This window comes from Drosophila albomicans, chromosome 3 (assembly GCF_009650485.2).
Source record: "Drosophila albomicans strain 15112-1751.03 chromosome 3, ASM965048v2, whole genome shotgun sequence".
Taxonomy (NCBI): Eukaryota; Metazoa; Arthropoda; class Insecta; order Diptera; family Drosophilidae; genus Drosophila; species Drosophila albomicans.
Window position 1 is genome coordinate 15,285,156 of NC_047629.2, and position 20,534 is coordinate 15,305,689.

Genomic DNA, 20,534 nt, shown 5'->3' on the forward strand with positions numbered 1-20,534 from the left:
GGCATGCGTGCGCCACTCGAGTCTCTGCAGTCATCTTAACCAGTCCGTTGGGTTTGGGTGTCGTGTATCGTCGAGTATCGTACGTGTGTGTGTGCTGTGTTGTTTGTTGTATGCACCACAAAATAATAACACATACTTTTGCACAAGCAGCGCACACAAAGCCTTGGGAGTCGCAACGGCCTCAAAAGGCTGCCTAGAATCGAGTTACAACTCGCGTTGCACTCCAATAATAAAAAGCTTCCGCATTAATTGCGGCTACAAGTGAGTGAATTTAATTGTTTCAAAATTGTTTACTTTACCAAACGGAATGCTGCCCAAGTTCGTCGCCTGAGTCTTTCGTTAGCGCTCGCTTAAGAAATGATTTGTTTATGCAAATGATTATTCAAAATATGCATTGAGCACAAACATTTGTTGTGGGCGAAATCTCGTGAAACATTTATTTATGCACACTTTCCATCTTTCGTTTTGCTGAAAATAAACATTCCCTCATCACAGACGATGCTCTCCAACGGCACCTGCAGCAAAAGTGGCAGCCTGAGTTCACTGGACGCGTTGCCCAAGCAGTTTGTGCTGTCCATGAAGAAGCTGTTCGACATACTCGATGACAAGCACAGTGGCTATGTGCGCTACACTGACATTGAGAAGGGCTGGCAGGATGATGGCTCTAAGGGTCTGCCCCAAGGTGTGCTCGATTCACTTCGTCGCGTCACTCCGCCCAGCGGTCTGTTGTCCTTTGAACGCTTCTGCGCTGGCCTCAAGTTGTGTCTGCTGCGCAATCAACAGCAGGCCCAAGAGAAGCTAGCGAAGCCCCCACGTCCGCCCTCGGCACCACAGCTGCTTGGCCTGAGCTTGGACACAACACTAACACCTTCGGTGGCACCTACAGCCAAGGTGCGACCGCGCTCGCAGCTCACTCTGAGCACACCGCCCTCGCTGAGTCCCGAGCTGGAACGTGATGAGGACTATGGCACTCCAGCGCCACCACCGCCGAAGCCACCAAGGCAGCCAGTAAGTACATCACAACAAACGCCGCCGACGTCGTCGCTGGCCAAGGCAGACATACGCAATGCCTTGCAGAACTGGCAGCTGAGTCTGATGCACAGCGAACGCACAACAGTAGCGGACAATTGTGGCAAACAAAAGATTTTGAAGACAGCACGCGAGCAATTCGAGCACCGTGGTTCGGCTGATGGCGGCTCATCGTCCGCTTCGGCCACGGATTACGCTTTGGGCGGCTTAAGTCTGGCGCTGCCACCCAAGAAGTCCAGCAAGCGACGCGAGGCACGCAGGCATACGCTGCAACATGGCATTGATTACAACATGCTGAAGCGTTTGAAGCATCTGGAGGAGCAGCGAGAGCTATTGCTCTTTGGTTTGGATGGTGTGGAGAAGGCGCGCGACTTTTACATGCAGCAGGTTCTCAATGTGCAGGAGCAGATCAAGTACTTTGGTCGTCTGGGCACAAGATTTGTAAGTAATCTATCTATATTATGACTAACAGACGTAACTGATTGAACTGTCAATGCACTGCTCAAACGAGGAGGCGACCATTTTATTAAAATTTAAACATTTCAAAGTTAAATAAGAAGTTCATTCAAACTATAGAATCGAAGACATGAACCAGAATTATTTTCAATGCAACGCGGATGAAGCTCCCAGCTGTCCATTAAAGTCGATCTTCTTTTTCACTAACTGAATAATGCACAGCTCAAGTCTAAAATATAGGAAGCGATACATCACAGTTGACAACATTTACTAGTGCAATAAGAAGCACATTAGCTAAGACATCAACTACTTGAACTTTTGCTTAACCAGCTTAATCATATTCTAACATGGCGAAGTGTATCAAAAAGGCTAACTATATGTCTTCTCTTCTAACTGCTTTGCAGGATCAATGGTCTGAACTGCAGCAGGAACGCTTGAACTATCAGCGTGGACGTGTGCTGGAAGCAAATCGCAGCTTGGCCATATTAACCGAGACCTGGGAGCACGGTGGCTATCCATTGCACATTAATCTGGCTCTGCCGCGCAAGTCACTGCAGCATTTCAACTACAAGGACAACTACGCAGCCAATGAGGCGGATTTGTTGGCCTGCGAGAAGCAGGCGCTGATGTCCGAACTATATGAACAGCATCAGCATCAGCAACAGCAACAACATCAGCAACATCAACAGCAGCAGCAGCACACGCAGTTTCACAATTTACGCGGTACACGCACGCGAAATCTATCGGATTTTGTGCTTAGCCAGCCATCGCCAGTAAGTCAATCCTCTGCTGGACTCGGAGATGCAGACGTTGTGTACTGAACAAGAGATAATAAGTATTACTAGTTTTTTTTTTAATTGTACATTATATTTTGTAATAAATGGCTCAACACAGCTTATTGTTACTTGGGATTGGGATAGCGTTTGAGGTATTTGTTCAACTGTTTGTAGTTGAGATTGTTGCCGGGTTGAACAATGCCCTGATTAACGGTCTTCTTGGCTTCGAATTTCCGATCCATATAGAATTTGTAGCACTGCTGGAATTTGGTAATTTCCTTGCTGCAATATTGCTCAACAAATTCGTTGTCTTTCAGGCAGGCAAAGAGCACACCCATCTCCTGCAAACACGCTACATCTGCGCCCGAATCCGCTTTTCCGCTCACAGAGTTCTTCAGGCGCAAGGGCAGAATTTCCTGGAATGGCACATCATTTTCGTTCTGTGGTGCACGTCCACGTGCCGCATAAAGTGCTCCTGGTACACGCATCTGCAAGCAGTTTTATTTGTATTGCACTTTTCTTTCAATAAACGCTTAAAAAATAATTACTATTTTATTTTTGTTATGTGTGCTGCAATCAGCTGTTTTCACTGTTACGTCAAACGCGAAATGTGTGAGCATTGTGCGTTTTGCAACACTGGGTTAGCAAAGTTGGCGTTGCCCAGCACTATCGCTTCGTCAACTCGGAACAAACCATCAAAATTTACATAAATAAAGAGAAAAAAACAAAAAAGAAAAACAATACATATGGTAGAAAATTATAACAATACAAAATATGGATGCCGTTGATGACAACAATAAGCACCAGGCGCCGCATCTAGCCGACTTTGCCGCGGACCGCGAACAACAGCAGATCGACGAGGATGCAGCAACAGCAGCAGTAAACATGAATAACGATGTAAAATACTCAACAACTGCTGCGATTGGCGGCTGGGAACGTCAACTATTTCGCTTTCATCCGTATCACGGCTCCAATATACATCTGGATGACGATGCAACGGTCGCCTTTCGCCGCACCAGCTTTGCCGATGCACTCACATTCTCCGAGCGCCCGCTGGTAAGCAACAAAAACACACAAAGCAATCAAGTGGCAATCGATGCGATTGTAAATGTGTGTGTGTGTATCTGTGTGTGTGCTTACGACTATCTCCTAATGAAGTGCACTCTATATATTAATTGATTCTTGCACTTTTGAAGGCTCCCGGTGATATTTTCCTCGTCGAGATTGAGAAAATCGAACGTGGCTGGTCGGGACACATGCGACTTGGCCTCACAGAACTAACGCCGAACATAATTGGCATGCGCAGCGAGGGATTGCCGCACTTTGCTCTGCCGGACTTGGCCAATTTGGGTAATAGCTGGATATATCCGATTTCCAAATTTGAGATGAATCAACGCCAAGAGCAATCCGCCCAGGGTGAGAATGTGGAGCCACAACTAAATGAAACGCCACAACGTAAGTGCTAATTATTAAGTATTATTGGATGGCCGTATATTGTTACCTATTTTTCTTGGCAGGCAATCTTTTGGGTGATGCGACGCATGTGCGGACACCGCGTGGCTTATTACCAAAGAGACTGCTGCGACCATCGATGGACAATGGCAACTCGGATATACTGTTAACTGATCGAGGCTCACGCATTGGCATCATCTATGTGCCCACGGAGAATGATGCGTCCAAGGCCGAGTTGCATTTTATCATTAATGGTGTGGATAAGGGCCCAGTGTCCAAGGATATTCCACTGAACATGGCACCCTTGTATGTGGTTATCGATGTTTATGGCACAACCAAGCAGATTCGCATCATACAGTTGGAGGGCAGTAAGTTTAAGTCTATGAATATATATGCATATAGGTACCATATCTACTGTCTTGATTATTACAGTTTTATCCTTACAAAGCGCTTGTCGCAATGTCATTTTGGAGCACATCACAGCGGGCGCTATTACGAGGCTGCCGTTGCCGGAGAGCATTAAGCGTTTCTTGCTGCGACGAGATTAAGGAACAGAGACACCATAAAGCCACATACAGACACACACACTTTATGTAATAGAGTGCTGTGCATGAGCGTGCGACGTGATAGCCTGTTTACCCATATATACTACTTATATATTTTATACATTGCATTGTGTGTATGGAAGTGAAGTGCCGCCGTTCATTGACTTCCCATTCATTCCCTCGACGTCTCGTTCCATAATGCCGTGTGAAATGAGCGGCATATTCAAAAGTTTTTGGGACAGTGGAAGGCGCTTTGCTCTGTTTTGTCACCTCCCCAGTTGGAGTTGCAAACGAATTTTGTATTTTCTTTCGTTCTGTAGATATAGTTTATAATACTTTTGGTTCCGTGATACCAGTTCTTTATATTTATATTTTATATATATATATATCTGTATATGTAGAAAATGTTTGAACGCATCACACATGTATTTTACTCATTGTTGTCGTTGCATTAACGAACAATTTCCTCGACCCCAATCCCAAAACTCACGCAATGCTTTGGCTCAAATGCGTACATACATTAAGATATGTACCAAGTGCTTTCTATGCATTGCTCTCCCAGACCATCTATATAAAACCCCCCCTTTCCCTTTTCAAATGGAAAAACTACACGAACCGCCCCGCAGAAAACTCCAAACCAAGCACCGCTCTGCCTTTTAGCCGTTTCGGTCTATCCAAGGCGATTTCCGTTTCCGTTATGTACCTTTAAGAATATTGTTGCTAAATGTAAGTTAAGATAAAATTATAATATACATACTATATATATAAATATATGAATACGACGTAATATTGTAAGGGATAAAGTGTATGTGCATTGTATGTAATAAAGACATAATATAATTAGGATCCAATATATGTAAATCGATACAAAATCAAATCAAATAAAAATACAAAAATAACTACTCTGTGTTTGGTAAGTCTAAACTTTATTCAAGCACCGCTCAATTGTGTGTATTGTTAGATATTATTTGGAATAGAATGAATACTCTAATACTCTGTGCGTCTCTGATTCTACTTGGAGCGATTCTCAGCCAACTTGGTCTTAAAGATCGCCTTCAGTTCATCGGCACCTTCCCCGTTGGTATCCTGGTAGTAGGGCAGCTCAGCCACCTTCTTCAGCCATGCAGTCACCTTGGGAAACTTGAACTCATCGATGGGCGCCACATCATTGACAGATGTCACAGTGGCTATACAACAAAAGTCAGCAATGGTCAGCTCATTGCCGCAGAGATAAGTCTGCTCATTGAGGAAACCCTCCAAAATTTCATAGCACTTCTGGATGTAAGCGATCTTATCGATGGAACAATCCGTTGAGCCATGGTAGAGAATGGGTTCGTACAGGAAACGCAGACGGGCAAACAGATGACCCGAGTCCAAGTGCAGACGAGCATCGACATTGGCACGCTTCACCAGGTCCTTGGGATAGAGCGACTCATGGTCGGCGCCATACTTGCCCACCAAATAGGCGCAAATGGCGTGCGAGTCTGTGATAGTGACATCGCCATCGATGAGTGTGGGAATCGTGTGCTGCGGATTCATTTTCACAAATTCTGGCGTCAGATGTTCACCTTTCAGTAGGTTAATTGGGCTGCACAGCATCAAGAAATGAAAATTGTCATGTTAATTGGCTTAATGCATTTGAGTGAAGAGTGGGCCGAGGGGGGCCGCGGAGGCACATACCGCAGTTCAAGTTCAAGACCAATCGCCTTGGCCGTCAACAGAACGGCGCGTGAGGGAGGGCTCAAGGTGGCATAGTAGAGAGCTGGCTTCGACATCGTGCTTGGCAACTATGACAAAAGAAAGCGATGAAAATGATTTGTATTAAAGTGTGTTCAAAATTTAATTTTAAAATTTAAAAAAAATATAAACCTAGTTTAAGTTCTGTTTTGCTATAGCCGTAAATAAAACTATAATTCACTTTAATTGGTTATATTGTAAATAAAGAAATAAATGTTAATATGCACAGAACATTGCAACAACTCTATTCGTTATGAGGTTTTAATTTCATCAATTGTCGTAATTCCTATTTGTTTATTTTATTTACTAAACGGTAGTCAGTTGGCTCTCTTATCCAGACCTTAAGCTATTTTCGTGTATACATAACATTACAAAATAAAAATATATGTAAAATTTTTCTGTGTCCATCTGTATAGTGAATACCTGTCTAAATTAAACAGTAATAGCTGATAACGCGGTGCGAACTGATAAGCGACTATCAACAACGAAGCTATATGCATGTCTTTGAGTGTATGGAACTGTGTTAACAACCTGAACAAATCTAAAGAACAGTTTGCCCACCTCGATGTAAGGCAGGTTGTTATCTCTGACCGGCAAACGCCTTTGCACCCACTGTACTCACACACAAACACACTCACTTATAAGGGAAAGCGACAGAGCGCAGCGCAAGCTAAATAAATTTAATTAGTAGGGGAATAGACAGACTCACAAACTCGTACACACACACACACGCATACAGAGGCAGCTACTTAGCTAATAGGAAAAATACGGCGAGATCGTGCCTTTTTTTCTCTCCACCCCACAACAACAATAACATAAACTTTGCCGGCAAATTGTTTTTGTTTGCGAATATATACATAGTAAGTGAAGTGTATGTCTGTGTCATGATTTAGAGGGTACCCCTCTATATATGTTGTTTTTTGCGCATCTAATATAGAGTGTGGATACTTACATAGTATATATTAAAATAACTGCTCGAAGTTCTATTTTATACGACCGCTCGCTGTGAACTCGGGAACGTAACTGAAAATGGAACGAAACAAATTTGTTGTGAGTTGCGACGCTCACTAAATAAAGAGAGCGTCTCGCTGCGCCAAAGCTTAGATCTCAGATCTCTATTAGTCATTAGTATTAGTGAGCGGCAGTCAGTGAGGGAGAGAAATATAGTGACAGTGTGTTGTAATTCTCTTGTTTTATTCATAGACTTTTGGTACATGTGTAAACGCAACAATAATATTAGCTCAACGTTCACGTTTACGAGAGTATGCGATTAGAATATACATAGATAACTATTAAATATGAAGTAATGAATATATAATACCAGTATTTTGGATTTGCAAAACAATATATCCGCCGAGTATGCACTATGGAATTCATTTGTATGTAAAATACAATGACCATACAATAACTTTTGAGCAAAAACAAAATTTTAAAAAAATAATTATTTTACATTTCTGGAAATTACTTAAAAGGAGTACTTCTTAGTAATTTGTTTAGTTTTATAGCAGAATATCGGATATACGGATATGCCTGTCATTGTTAGAGATTGTTCGATTGTATGCATCATCACATTTATTTGTGTTCGTTTTCTTTTTTTTTTTGTTTTGTTACTATTTCATTTGTTGTGTTGTATTTCTGTTCTTTTCTGTTTCTTTTTAATTGTCCATCATGCTTCGCTTTAATGCTTCCTCCAGATCAGCGTCGTAACTCTCGGGTTTCGAGTAGTCTGAAGCAAACTTATCCGTTTTCTTGCCTTGCGATAATTCCTTGTTTACTTTACTGAAAACGTTTCCATTATGTTGTTTACTTTTATTCGCATTGCTGTCATCGAATGCCTGGCCAAAGTCACTTGAGAAATTGTGCGCATCGAAGGCATCAAATTTAGCAAAATTATTATCCAATGCGGTGGCTGAGTTTGCGGGCTTGTTATTGCTGAAGCTATCGTCAAAGTTATCGTTGAAGGCATCAAAAAGCTTCGACTCCGTTGTTGTCGTTGTCGTTGAGCCGCTGCTGCTCACAGCGAACGCATCGAAAGCTGCTGTCGATGCCTGCAGCTTGGGGTTAGTTGGTTCGTTGAGTAAGCCTTTGGTTTTGTTATTATCAGTTTTCATCGGGTCCAGTTGGTTGTCATTGAAGTTGTCATTAAATGCATTGAAGAAGGAATCATTGAGTTTATTATTTGCATTTGCATTGTTATTCGAAGTCAGTGTTGTTCTCGAGTCTGGCGACGGCGCCGTTAGAGTTAATTCGCTGGCATTCCCAGTTGCCGGTTTATCCACCATTACGAAATCATCAAAATCGGCAAATGCATCCAGTGCCTGTTGAGATTGCTTTGGATTCGATGCAGTTGAATGATGCGATGGCGCCGGGCTGGCATTCAAGTTGAAGGCATCGAATTGTTGCAGCAATTCGTTATTGAGCGGAGTGGCTGCCTTTGATTTCGTCTTCGAAGGCAACTCATCTGCAAAGCGAATACAATTAGAAAGATATGATTTATAATTTTAAGTATGACTGTGACAAAGTCTCACCCTCTGAGCTAAAGTCCTCCGAAAAGTTCTTTTTGCTACTTCCCGTAACTGAAGTATCTTCATCGGCAAATGGATCTTTAATATTGAATGGATCCTCATAACGATAATCCTTGAATGGATCATCCTTGAAGTCCGTGGGGCCTTGAACAGCAGCTACCACTGGCACAGGAGTTGGTGCCTTCTTGTCCACGACACTGCCGCTGCCAAAGGCATCAAAGAGGCCAGCAGATGGAGCTGTGTCTTGCTGTGTCTGCAGCGGTGTATTGGAACGCGACAAATGTGGATTACTTGCGGTGGCTGCCGTTGCTGATGCGGATGTCAATGTCGCTATAGATGATGTCAGTAGCAGAGTGGATGGTGAGTGCAGTGGCTGTGCCTGTGGCTGTGTCGATGACAATGCTGATGTCGGTGTGGTGGTGCTAGCTGCTATACTTGGGCTCTGTCTTAGATTCTTGCTCAGAGGATCGTCAAACAGCGAGAAGCTATCGAGCAGCGTTGAGCTTATCGATGGGATAGGTGTTGTAGTTGTGGTTGTGATTTGGTTTTTAATTGGAATGTTTTGTAGCTGTGTTGAATTGTTGAAATGAGCCAAGAGAAAATCAAAAATGTGTGTGAAAGGAATAAAAAAAACATAAATCAAATTAATTTCAAAGAACTAAAGGAATAAATTATAAATTATATACCAAAGAGTGAGGCAATATAACCAATCACCGTTATCGTAATCTTATAAGGGAAAAGCAAAACAGATTAATTATTAAATGTAGCTTTGTACATACGAAGAAAAAGAGAAGAGAGGGGAGAGCGGGCGGGGCGGGGCGGCTGTGGGAAAGAGCCCTGCATAAAACAATCATGATATAACCGGATGCGACAAAAATGTTTCTTTATTTTCGTTATGGTTATACTTTGTTTATCATAACTCACTTGTTATATGCGTTATTATTATTATTATTAATATTAATGATGTCGAACATAGATATTTCTTGTTTAATTAATGCAAAAACTTTTGTTCATCAAATATGTGTGTTTCGTTACATTAGTAAGTATGTATGTATGTATGTAATAAACACTAAAATCAATGTACGGGAAGCTTTTTGTTTCGGTATCTGAACAGTTTTCGTGGTATGTATTATTGTTATTAAGTAATTACGAGTTCGCGAATGTCCTTCCTTTCCTCCTTTCTTTTCCTTTCATTTAATATTTGATATTCACTTTCATCAAAAAATTCCATAACATACAAATAAATTAATTAATTCAAGATACGCTTTTGTGTGTATTTGTAATAGGGAACTAGATTATTAATCGATCGCCGACTAAACGATTATCGATCGTCAATGAACAATTATCGAGTATCTGTATCTAGGTAAACAAACGTTATTGAATCAATTTCGAATTGTTGCTCCTACTCTCTAGTCGATGGCATCGTGTCTCTCTATATAATGTATTAACAGTTGGATTCATACATATGTTTAGCTCTATGTGAAAAGCAATATAAGTTAAATGTAACTTCCACATTTGGGAAATGATTCAATAAACAGTAAAGCATTCATGGAAGTTACAAAGTCACTGAAATTCGAACTATTTTTACTATAGTTGCATTTTAGTATGACAGTAAGTATATATGTATGTATGTATATGTGGTCATATTTCTTTTGTTGTATATGTAGATGTATTAGCTTTTTGTGTATAATTGATATAAACATTAGTATCATATGCAGAAACAACAACAATTTGCATTTAAATTCCTTATTTGAGTTTATATTTCATTCTATCATTCATGGGACTAGCTTCACATCTCCTTGGAATGCAATCCAAACTAAAACGATTCAGCGTGGTGCACATAAATAGTTTTGAAATGCATAATACAAGTATATATAATGTGATTTGGTCGACGCTTGTGCTCGAAATGAAATTATCAATTAATTGAATAATGCTCATAATTATATTTATAATAATTCAAAATATTGCACAACATTTCCAAAAACATGACTTTCTTTCTGCTGCTTTATTTTTTTTTTTTTGTGTTTTGTATTTTTGTTTTTCTTTCTCGATTTTGGTTTTTCATCTTTGGACTACATTAAACACGACATAACGTTTTTGTCTGGGGGATTCTTGACAATTCAATTGATTTAAATTTAGTACATTTATCTAATTAGGCATGAAACTGCGAGTATGCTAACGGCCTGTGTGCATTACGATGCCGAATCATCTATGATATATGTTGTGTTTATATTGTAATATATATGTATGCAATTGAATTTGTACGCTTAAAATTTGTTCTTCTGCTGCTAGGCTCAACTTTCGACTGTGTGTTTTTGTTTTTGAGTGTATTGTGTGTTAGTACCATATCAATATTATATTAAATTAGTCATATTATGTATACACACATACATACATATATATGTATCTGCATATATGTAAGTATGTGCATATATCTATGCATTTATAGAAATATATATGTATGATAATTATTAAGATGTTCACTGAAAATAGAGAATTGCAAGAGATGAAAGCAAATAGTTAGTCTCGTACGGGCAGCATTTAGGGCAAGTGGGAACAAAGACCACATTTGGCCAAAAACAACAACATCAAGCCAAAAAATCAAGAGTAAATCAAAAGTTCTACGTACCAAATGGCATGTGCATGAAACTGGTTTGTTTATTTTTGTTTAGTATGTGACTAGAGATTAACACAAGGGTTCAACCAACTACATAACTTAATGGAGGTTAGTGATAACAATTAATAACGATACTACATAATATCGAAAAGTAATAATAATATGTTATCGTTAAGTACTAGTATTGCAATGCCAAGTTAATGCAAAATTATAAAACTGTACAATCGGTGATACAAAGGTTTAGAATATTGTCATTGCGGTGTGGTCGGTGTGCATGCATTACCACCGATCCCAACGTACATTAAACTTGCTACCAACCTTATTGTCGAAGTCATCAAAATCAGCAAATCCTCCGCCGCCAGCAGCGCTGGAGCCGAAGCCGCTCGATGGCTATTAAAGATGCCGAGCATTAGCAATTGTTTAATCAATTTGTATTCGCATTGCATGGTTGCTTACCTGTGACGCACGTGGTGGAGCTGGTCTGGGTGGCGGCACCTTTGATTTCTTTGGCGGCAATGCTGGACTAGGTGACTCTGGTCTGGGCGGTGGACCAGATCGATTTGTATTGGGACTAAGCACCTGACCTTGGCCTGTTGGCGCATGCAAAGCCGCAAACGGATCACTGCCGAAATCATCCTTACCAGGCTGCAAAACATATTAAGTAATATGTTGTATTAAATGATAAAAAAATCTATTCTAATAGCAACTACCTCAGGCGTTATAGCACTTGGTTTGTTGGCAGCAAATGCATCAGCACCAAATGGATCGCGTGTCGTCTGGCCAAAGCCACTTGCACCACTTTGGCCAAATGCATCGAAACCGCTGTCAAAGCCGGAACTCATGTTGAAGCTATCATCAAATCCGGTCTTAATGGCAGGCGTGGGCTTGCTGCCCTGTCCACTGAATGGATCATTATCAAAGCCATTGGTTGCCTTATTGGCGGCACCACTGTTGTTCTCATCAAATGGATCGTCTTTAGGTATTTCAACCTCCTTTTCCAGTGTTTTGCGGGCATCATCAAAGTCCGGCTCGATCTTTAGCTGATATTCCGAGACCAGCTCAGCATTTTGATTTTCCATGGCAGCACGACAAATGAGCAGTGCATCAGTCATTTGACGCTGTGTTTCCATCAATTGTGTAACCATCGACCGCACCTATAATATGGGATGGAAAACACGTCAGAAGAATTCTAATATTTTCTATATTTATTTGAATACGAACCGAACTGATCTGTAACTGTGTGTTTTGCAGATGCTTAGTGAGCTTTGACAACTCATTATTGTTATTATCGTATTCCTTTTGCAGCGCTGACTCTTCATCCTTGAGCTTTTGCAGTTCCGAGCGTTTAGCATTCAGTTCACCTTCCTGCTCATTGATCGTCTCCTCTTGCTTGTGACACTGATCGCGTATCTTATTGACCTTTAACAAGAACATAGAAATACAGTTTAATGACATATCATAATCAGAAATATTTAGCACAATTAACAATAAACATACAGAACACATAACAAACACATAACGAAACATACAAAACATACTACGGAACAAAGGTACAAACAAAATGTGAAGAAAGGATAAAAAAATAAAACAAACCTGAGCATTGGTGTAGGTTATATCATGACTTACATTGGCCAGCACGGCCAGATTTTGGGTAACCTTATGGTATTGTGATAAGTATTTAAAGTGCATTCACCATTTTAGTATGAGTAATATTTGATATTGAATTGGTAGATAAACCAATTGTGGGTTAACAATGGCGAAACATAATAAAGAAAGGGAAATCATATTCAAATTAAACCAATCAGTCAAAATATCATTTTAAAAAAGTAATAGTTAAACGCGAAATGCAAGCAGTTAAGTAAAGGATCAACCGATCATATATAAGAATAACAGTTAAACCCAACAAAAAAAAAAAATAAATGCACGCAAAGCAAGCATTGATCAGTGCATTCAAAGATAACTACTTGAGCCTGCAGATCATCCAAACGTTTCTGTGCCTCGCCACGTTGATTCTCCAATTGCTTTAAAGTTGCCGTCAATGTATCCAATTCGCTCTACAAAGATTGCAAATAAATTTAATCACATATTTGAAATAATTAATAAAATTTTATTTTACCTGAAGGCTGCGCACTTCGCCGTTCTTGATACGAACATCGGCCTCTTTTTGTGCAATTTCCGTTTCCAGAGCTCGTCGCTCACGAGCCAGTTCCTCGATTTCCTTGGATATCATTTCCAGTTCCGGGTTCGAATATGTTGGCTTCGGCTCCTGCTGCTGCACATCGACACCAGAGACTATCGCACGCATTGATGGCGGCACCATGTTGGCGGTGAGAACTTGAGGTGGATCCACACCACGTTGCTTACGCTCCACAAGCCACATGGCCAAAGCAAACTGTTCCACAGTTAGCTTACCCGATTGATTGGTATCGCAAAGTGCCCTTTTCGATGGGATGAAAGATGATATTATAGTCCGATTTCATTTGGAGTGAAGCGACTTACCAGATATCTGCCAGACTACGCTGTGGTATACCCGATTTAATGAATATGTCTTTCACCTCCAGCCCAGACACTAGCCCATCCTTATCCAAATCAGATTGCCGAAAGATTTCCTCAAAACGCAGCAATTCGCTGGAGCTAACAACCCAATCGGCGTTCGCTGTCACCGATGGCGGTGCTCCAATTGGTATCAGCGGATCAGTTTGTATCAGCGGCTGTGAGCTGACCGCACCCACCGGCGGTATGCGCGTCATGGGCGGCACAGCGACGGGCAACGGCGGTATAGCTGCCGGTGGGGCAATATCTTTGGGAAAATTGGCAACGAAGCCACCATCACCGAATCCCTCGCCACTAGGTGCCCGTGGCATAGCAGCACCATGTCCAGCTGCTGCCACATTTGGTGGCGGTGGCATTGCCGGCTTGGGCGCCTTACGAAGCTCGGGTGGCAGCACACTGGGTACTGTACGCTTCTGGAGTGTCTGATAGACGAGATGCATGGCCACAATAAACTCGTGCTTATCCAAATTGCCATCCTTATCTTGATCGGCCAGATCCCAAATGGTACCCAATATATTCATGGGCAGCTTGGAGTCCATAAGCACACCCTTAACCTTATTGCCCGGCAGCATGCCATTGTGTGGATTCAGCGATTCAAATAGTTGCTCATACTTGAGACGATCAATCACACTAATTGTCCAATCGCCACCAGAGGCTCCGCCTCCAGCTGCAGCAACAGGAGCGACTGGCATGCGAGATGGTATTGCTTTAGGAATATCACCCTGTGTCCATGAAAAACGAAAAAATCAGTTAGGTTGTTGTGTAATCGTTAGCGTTTGCTATGTAACTTACCACTTTTGGTGGTTGCACTGTGTCCATGTAGATGTTGTTCATGTTAGCCACCTGGCCCGCCTGCGACAATGAGACTAGCTTGAGGGCGACAAAGAAACCTGGCTTATCGAGAAATCCCTTGCCATTGGGGTCGGATAGATCCCATATACGACTGAGCACCACATCACTGAGACCAGATTTCTTCAAGAACTTGGCCGCCGTCATGGCTTCAATGGCGCCCGTACCCTTTGGGTCAATCTACAACAATTTGCCACAAAAACGCGTAAAAATCAATATTAGGGGGCGGAGCGGGGGGTCGACCGCATTCCTCCATGTTACCTGTTTGTAGTATGCCTCATAGATGAGATTGTGCTTGCCGCACACTCGAACAAAATCCAAATTCATGCTTCCTCCGTTTGTTGTGTCGCTTATGTCGCGTAGTGCAAATGCAAAAACAGAGTCAGTCTCGTCTCAGCCAACAAATGACTCGTCGTAAGCAAGCGTAAGCTCTGTTATCACTATCACACAAAATCGATTTTTTCTACTCTCTTATTGGTGGAGTGGCTTGTGATGATGAGAGAGGCGAGGGCGGAACTCGCTTGTCGTAGCAAGCGTTTTAGTTTGTGGCTTTTTGCCCACCCACCGATAAAATTCACAAGTGCCGCGAGTTGCACACGTACTTTGTACGTTCTTTAATTATTGTTATAGTTTTGCAGTGCAGCACATTACGGCTGGGAATTTAATTACACTCACGAAATTTTAATTTGGTTCTGCCTTTTTCAGCATCGGCCTCTAACTAGTGTTGAGCAATGTGTCAATTACTCTACGCTGCTTGTTTATCAGCACTGCGGGCAGGGCTGCGTGCTCACAGTTTGAGAATCATTGGATTTCCGAGTTTGTAATATACCGCCCATGCAAGTTTTAAATGTGTTCATTGGAGGTCAACAAATATTTAAATTAATTATCTTTATTATTAGGAAAATAAAATTATTTATTTTTAAATTAAATTATTAACTGATAGACAGAAAAAATAAATATATGAGATGTAAAGTGGCACTAGGTGAGAATTGTCGAACCTTGCTGTATTTTAGACATCTTTTAAAGATAACTTTATTTTTCGTAAAAAAAACTTTCTTTGAAATTGTAGAAAACGTAAAATTAAAAAATCTATTTTCATTCAAATGTGTATTAGGAATTCGATTATAATTGATGCATGCCAATTAATTGCAGCATACAGCTACAGCTAGATAATACATAATCTAAAGTAAACGTATTCGACAATTCGAGGCGCCGCATTGACAGTACAACACCTTGCCAGGCACCACTCCCACCTCGTAGTTGTAGTTCCATGTCAGTTCAGTGCCAGACCGTATATAGTTGGCCGAAAAGAATGCAACCCATGGAAAACGCAGATCATGTGTGTCCACGAATACGTTTTGGACAAACAAGTTGGGTGCACACGAGTGCTGCAAAGAGATGAATTTTGATCAATAATACTTGGTCGTGGTTTGGTTATGCATTTCGCACTCACATTAAAGTAGCGTCCCAAGTTACCGGTTGTCTTGGCATCCATTATGTAGGGCGCTTCGTCTTTGCCAAACAGCCGCCGCACCGAATTTTCACGCACTGTCTCATCTAGATCTGCATTAGGATTGAAATTAATTACAGCCCGCTCTTGCGAATCTAATTCATTAGCTTGATTTGACTGATTGCGCGAAGCACGCAATTTATCCTTCTTACGCGGCTGGTAATACTTATTAGGCTTGAACTCATCATCGTCTTCAGGATCGGGTGCATAGATATCTTCCTCCTCCTCCGTTGCTGAATGATCCACTTCAGATTCGTAGCCCTCCTTCAATTGTTCGGCCACCTCAATATAATCCAAATCTGCAAAATATTCATCTCCCGCATCTAGTCCCCCCTCGTTGGCCATCGTTTCGGTTAGCATGTGTCCTGCATAGATGCATATGAAAGCACCTCGCGGTATATCATTAACGCAACGCAAACCCCAGCCACGATTCGATGTCTTAAACACCTGCAACTTCATTTCCAGCGAATGCTGCACGACACGATTCAAACAGTTCTTTTGGCACTTGCAGCGCGAATTGCATTCATAGATTCCCGTTGGCACATGCTCGTGCAGGCGCTTGTACTGATAGCCAATCTCCTCGATGGGTTTGTTGGGATTACAGTACCTAACGCCGGCGACAGTCAGCTGCCAGCAAGAACACTTTGATTTATCCTGCAAACGAATAAGCTTAATCAATAGGCGTTTACATGGGGATATGTGGAGCTACTTACCGAGCAATCATCTTCACAGTCACAGCCCACTAGGAACTCCTCGTCCAAATTCAAGTGCACTCCCTCTGTAGGTATACGCTGTTTGGCGTAAGTACATGGCGGAGGCAGCGAGTTATCATAATAATTGACTAATGGAATAGCCATTTTTTCTTGACCCTTTGAGATATCCGCCTCCTTAACTATTGTCGGGTCAATAGAATATTCTGCCAAGCAGCTCAATTCAGGCGTAAAGTCAAAGTTTTCGACATTTAGCACATTTTCTGTAGCTCGTAAATAGATGTGGACCTCGGCCAAATTTCGTAAAGTCTTTCCACACGGACCGCGATAGACAATGTTAGTTTTAGTCTTCTGTTTGAATTTCAAACGCTCCCAGCCACATAGCAGTGGCTTGGACAATGGACTGTAGCTATCTAGACAATATGCAACATTGAATTTACACGAAGGTGAGCATTCGTGATGAGTGTACACCTTGGGTGGAAGGTTGCGTTTTGTTGTAAAGTACACAACATGTCCCTTAGGTCGATTCTCATCATCGACATAGATGGTGGAGTTATTCAAATGTCGCACTGTGCTCCTACTTGATGCTGCGTTTGCCGATGCCGTTGCCACCGCCGATGTCGACGAAGTGTTGACATTTTGTGGAGCAGAGCTGCTTTTTCGTGCTATAGCACGCATTTGCTGATTCACCTGCCGAGTGCTTGTCTCCATTTCTTTGGTGTATCGAATAAATGGTTCAGTTCGCTAAAAAGGCGTTGCATTTAGATTTTGTAAGTTACAAATGATATATTAAATGTATTGCTTACGCGTGGCAAACGATGCTGTTGCATAGCGTTGGCACTATTCAGTGCATTTTGTGTTTCCTTAAAGACGGGACCCAATCGCAAGGATCCACGATAGATCCACTCCGTGTGGTTCTTGTCATCGTCAAACTGCATCTGCACCAGACTGCAATCTACATCAATGACGCGAGCATACAACCATGTGCCATTCGATTCCGTGTTCATATTCTGGCCACGCATGCACTGCACCATTGGTCGATCCACTGAATACTTTTCCACATATTTTTGTATGAAATCTCGCGAGCCAGGATGCACATCCTCCCACACCCGTTCCGATGCCATGCACACCAAACGCACATCATTGTGCTGCACATACTGCGTATAGCCATCATCGTAGAAGATCAAGTATCTGAATCTATTTGCTTGCTTCAACGGCTCAGCAATAATTCCTGGATAGAAAGCGCTGGGCACAACATCTTTCTCCTTGCCACGAGTCAATGTGTTGCCATTAAAATAGGCTATCACACGAGTGCCTACAATATATTAGAACAAAATTAGAATAAGAATATAATATAGTGAAGAGAACAGGATTTTTTGCCATGTGATAGCAATATTATTTTTACCAATGGTTAATCTCACTGGAGGCGGTTCAAAGTAGGCCAAATGCTTGGCTGTTACTGTTTTGACCATTTGATATGGCGTATTGAGATATTTGATTTTGTAGCTTTTCACTAAATTGCCACCAACTGTTGTGCTCTCTGTAAATTCAATTACTTTGACCGACACCCAGCTGGCAATGGCCTTATTCTTAACCGCGTAATAGGTCTCATTGATTTGAATGGGTGGCCTTTCTATCTCTCCAGCTGGTGGCACTTGCTGCGAAAATATAATCACCAGTTAATCATATTACAAGATAATATGCAATTGCACTTACCACATAATCACTCAGGTTTTGATATAGATCAAGTGGCGGCATATGTTTATGCACCACTTGGCAGTGATTGTATAGAGCAAAGTGCATTTTATCAGCCATATGCTGCAGATTACTCAGTTCTTCGTTGGCCAACTCCAGTTCGCGGCCCATACGCTCGGTCTTTGATTGCAGTATAGTCTTCGACCAAGTCATTTGATCTTCCAAGTTCACCTTAGACACAACCGTCTTGATGGCATCCTCCAACTCATTTTCAATCAACTGCAAATCGTTAGCTGAAAATTCAGCTTTTTCTGCAATCGAGAATTAAAGCATCTAGAAAGCTCAAATATGCAGGATTCTCTACACTTACTCGGTACATCCTCGCTTTCCTCTTCATCACTGCTGTCCAGTGCCACATACTCGGCATGATCTTGCTTAAAGTCACGCAGCAGCAAGGGTTGCTTTGCTAACAAGTGACCGGCATAGTCCTATAAAAATAGTGTTGAAGATTAGCTTGTATTCCAGAGCAGAACTGAGGAACCAAAGGAACACTCACCTCGTAAACATCCATTGCCGTGTCGTGGCAACTCATGCAGATGTATTGTCGTTTGTGTGCCTTTCTGGGCACTCTGTAGTAGTTCAGTGCTGCCAGGCTGGCTAGGACATATTGCTTGTGCATCTTCTGGCAGTTGCAATTGAGGCAATCCTTTTTGTAGTAGATCTCGTTATCCTCCGGAAGGTCAATGTCTTTTGTTGTCAGCTTGTCTTCTGTATCTTCCGTCTTAATTTCATCTTTAATAGGCTCATCTTCCATCTTTTCAGTTTTTTCGAGCTCTACAGTTAGTAAATTTTCTTGAGCACTTGTATCATCGACGACTTTGACTTTTACGTCATCGATATCCTTGGCAATGTCCTCGCACTCAACTATTTCCGGCTGCTGCTCCACTTTGGCATCGAATGCAGGTTTCGCTTCTGATTGGTTGTTATCTTTTTCTTTAATTTCACTCATTTCTGTGATTGAAACTTTGTCAATCAACTCACAAGCAGCTTCTTTGCCAGGACTGCTAATGATTTCAATGCTGCTGTCACTATCGAGCACGTGTTCCTTTTTTTTTGAAACAGTCTCTTCTGTATCTGCTTTACCTAAGACCGGTACAGATCCCGGACTATCAATCATCTCAATGCTACTGTCCAAATCAACTTCAATTGGTTTCGGCTCGTCAGTGGTTTCTTCTTTTGTAGTGCTATTATCCATATCATAACTGGAATCCTTAGTATCCTTCAAAGCGTCATTATCGTCGGGAATAGGACTGCTGATGACTTCAATACTGCTTTCCAAATCTGTTTCAGTTGGTTTATTGCCATCAAGTTTTTCTATAGAGGACCCAGTGTCATCCTTGGAACTTGTCAGCGAAGTCAGCTCACTAGGGCCGCACTTATCTTTCTCCTCACCATCTGCTGCTTTTGCCACAATCCTGTTGGATTCCTTAAACTCCGTATTATCTTGATCGCTTTTGGTTTTAGATGCATCAATGTCTGTGGCGGTGTCTGCAATATTTGCATCCATTGGCTCATCGAGATTCAGCTCGGTGGTTGTATTTTTGTCTGTTTGTGGCAAAAAGCCGGTCGATGCTTCCGCGAGCGACTTTTCTGATACGTCTGTTATTGCTTGCTCAATTGACGTCGGTTCAGTCTCCTCCGCACAATCCATTGCTGCCGTTGACACCGAGGCCATGTTTATTTGGCAATGTTTAAGATTCGTTTGACGTGCAACACAACATTTAACAATTTAAAAAATTCCGTGAAAAATAACAAGAGCAATTGACTGCAAACGTGTTGGAAAACTTTGTTCACTGGGCTTAAAATGGTATATTTTCTAACACTGAAATATCGTAAGGAAACAGGGTGTGTTGCATGATGCTCAAAATATTTGAGAGACGGTTTCTCAATCTCCTGTTAAATTCACTAATTAAAGAATATATTATTGACTATAATTGAAGAAAAATTCATCTAAACAATTAACGACCGAATTAAAAAACTAACAAAATGTAGAAAAATATTACAGCCTCACAGAATACCA

At 41.6% G+C, this 20,534-nt stretch overlaps 6 protein-coding genes across 8 annotated transcripts; 2 read left to right on the forward strand and 4 right to left on the reverse strand.

Annotated features, from left to right (window-relative positions):
- The first annotated feature begins 9 nt into the window (after positions 1 to 9).
- Positions 10 to 2,390, forward strand: LOC117572578 (suppressor APC domain-containing protein 2). Its single transcript, XM_034255461.2, has 3 exons — positions 10 to 261; positions 496 to 1,470; positions 1,890 to 2,390. The coding sequence occupies exons 2-3, from the start codon at positions 499 to 501 to the stop codon at positions 2,304 to 2,306; spliced, it is 1,389 nt and encodes a 462-aa protein (XP_034111352.1). The 5' UTR covers positions 10 to 261; positions 496 to 498; the 3' UTR covers positions 2,307 to 2,390.
- Positions 2,337 to 2,938, reverse strand: LOC117572581 (uncharacterized). Its single transcript, XM_034255465.2, has 2 exons — positions 2,810 to 2,938; positions 2,337 to 2,749 (listed from the first exon to the last, which is right to left on the reverse strand). Exons 1-2 carry the CDS (start codon positions 2,879 to 2,881, stop codon positions 2,387 to 2,389), a joined length of 435 nt encoding a protein of 144 aa, XP_034111356.1. The 5' UTR covers positions 2,882 to 2,938; the 3' UTR covers positions 2,337 to 2,386.
- A 97-nt stretch (positions 2,939 to 3,035) lies between these two features.
- On the forward strand, positions 3,036 to 4,675 carry LOC117572579 (neuralized-like protein 2). The gene is made up of 4 exons (XM_034255462.2): positions 3,036 to 3,317; positions 3,458 to 3,716; positions 3,779 to 4,081; positions 4,146 to 4,675. The coding sequence occupies exons 1-4, from the start codon at positions 3,036 to 3,038 to the stop codon at positions 4,259 to 4,261; spliced, it is 960 nt and encodes a 319-aa protein (XP_034111353.1). The 3' UTR covers positions 4,262 to 4,675.
- A 393-nt stretch (positions 4,676 to 5,068) lies between these two features.
- Positions 5,069 to 7,061, reverse strand: LOC117572580 (glutathione S-transferase 1). Its single transcript, XM_034255464.2, has 3 exons — positions 6,948 to 7,061; positions 5,939 to 6,045; positions 5,069 to 5,846 (listed from the first exon to the last, which is right to left on the reverse strand). The coding sequence occupies exons 2-3, from the start codon at positions 6,031 to 6,033 to the stop codon at positions 5,270 to 5,272; spliced, it is 672 nt and encodes a 223-aa protein (XP_034111355.1). The 5' UTR covers positions 6,034 to 6,045; positions 6,948 to 7,061; the 3' UTR covers positions 5,069 to 5,269.
- A 434-nt stretch (positions 7,062 to 7,495) lies between these two features.
- On the reverse strand, positions 7,496 to 15,256 carry LOC117572576 (epidermal growth factor receptor substrate 15-like 1). Of its 3 annotated transcripts, XM_034255458.2 has the most exons (12): positions 14,801 to 15,256; positions 14,483 to 14,719; positions 13,637 to 14,412; positions 13,254 to 13,575; positions 13,102 to 13,191; positions 12,731 to 12,793; positions 12,359 to 12,556; positions 11,848 to 12,291; positions 11,594 to 11,782; positions 11,456 to 11,527; positions 8,524 to 9,088; positions 7,496 to 8,456 (listed from the first exon to the last, which is right to left on the reverse strand). In XM_034255458.2, the coding sequence occupies exons 1-12, from the start codon at positions 14,864 to 14,866 to the stop codon at positions 7,651 to 7,653; spliced, it is 3,828 nt and encodes a 1,275-aa protein (XP_034111349.1). In that variant the 5' UTR covers positions 14,867 to 15,256; the 3' UTR covers positions 7,496 to 7,650. The 3 variants fall into 3 exon arrangements, with proteins under 3 accessions (XP_034111349.1, XP_034111350.1, XP_034111351.1); XM_034255459.2 differs by lacking the exon at positions 12,731 to 12,793; XM_034255460.2 differs by lacking the exons at positions 7,496 to 8,456; positions 8,524 to 9,088 and adding an exon at positions 9,305 to 11,003.
- A 371-nt stretch (positions 15,257 to 15,627) lies between these two features.
- On the reverse strand, positions 15,628 to 20,318 carry LOC117568853 (histone-lysine N-methyltransferase eggless). Its single transcript, XM_034249733.2, has 8 exons — positions 19,011 to 20,318; positions 18,825 to 18,942; positions 18,476 to 18,765; positions 18,165 to 18,417; positions 17,566 to 18,074; positions 16,763 to 17,503; positions 15,993 to 16,703; positions 15,628 to 15,927 (listed from the first exon to the last, which is right to left on the reverse strand). The coding sequence occupies exons 1-8, from the start codon at positions 20,187 to 20,189 to the stop codon at positions 15,721 to 15,723; spliced, it is 4,008 nt and encodes a 1,335-aa protein (XP_034105624.1). The 5' UTR covers positions 20,190 to 20,318; the 3' UTR covers positions 15,628 to 15,720.
- Between the last annotated feature and the right edge of the window lie 216 nt (positions 20,319 to 20,534).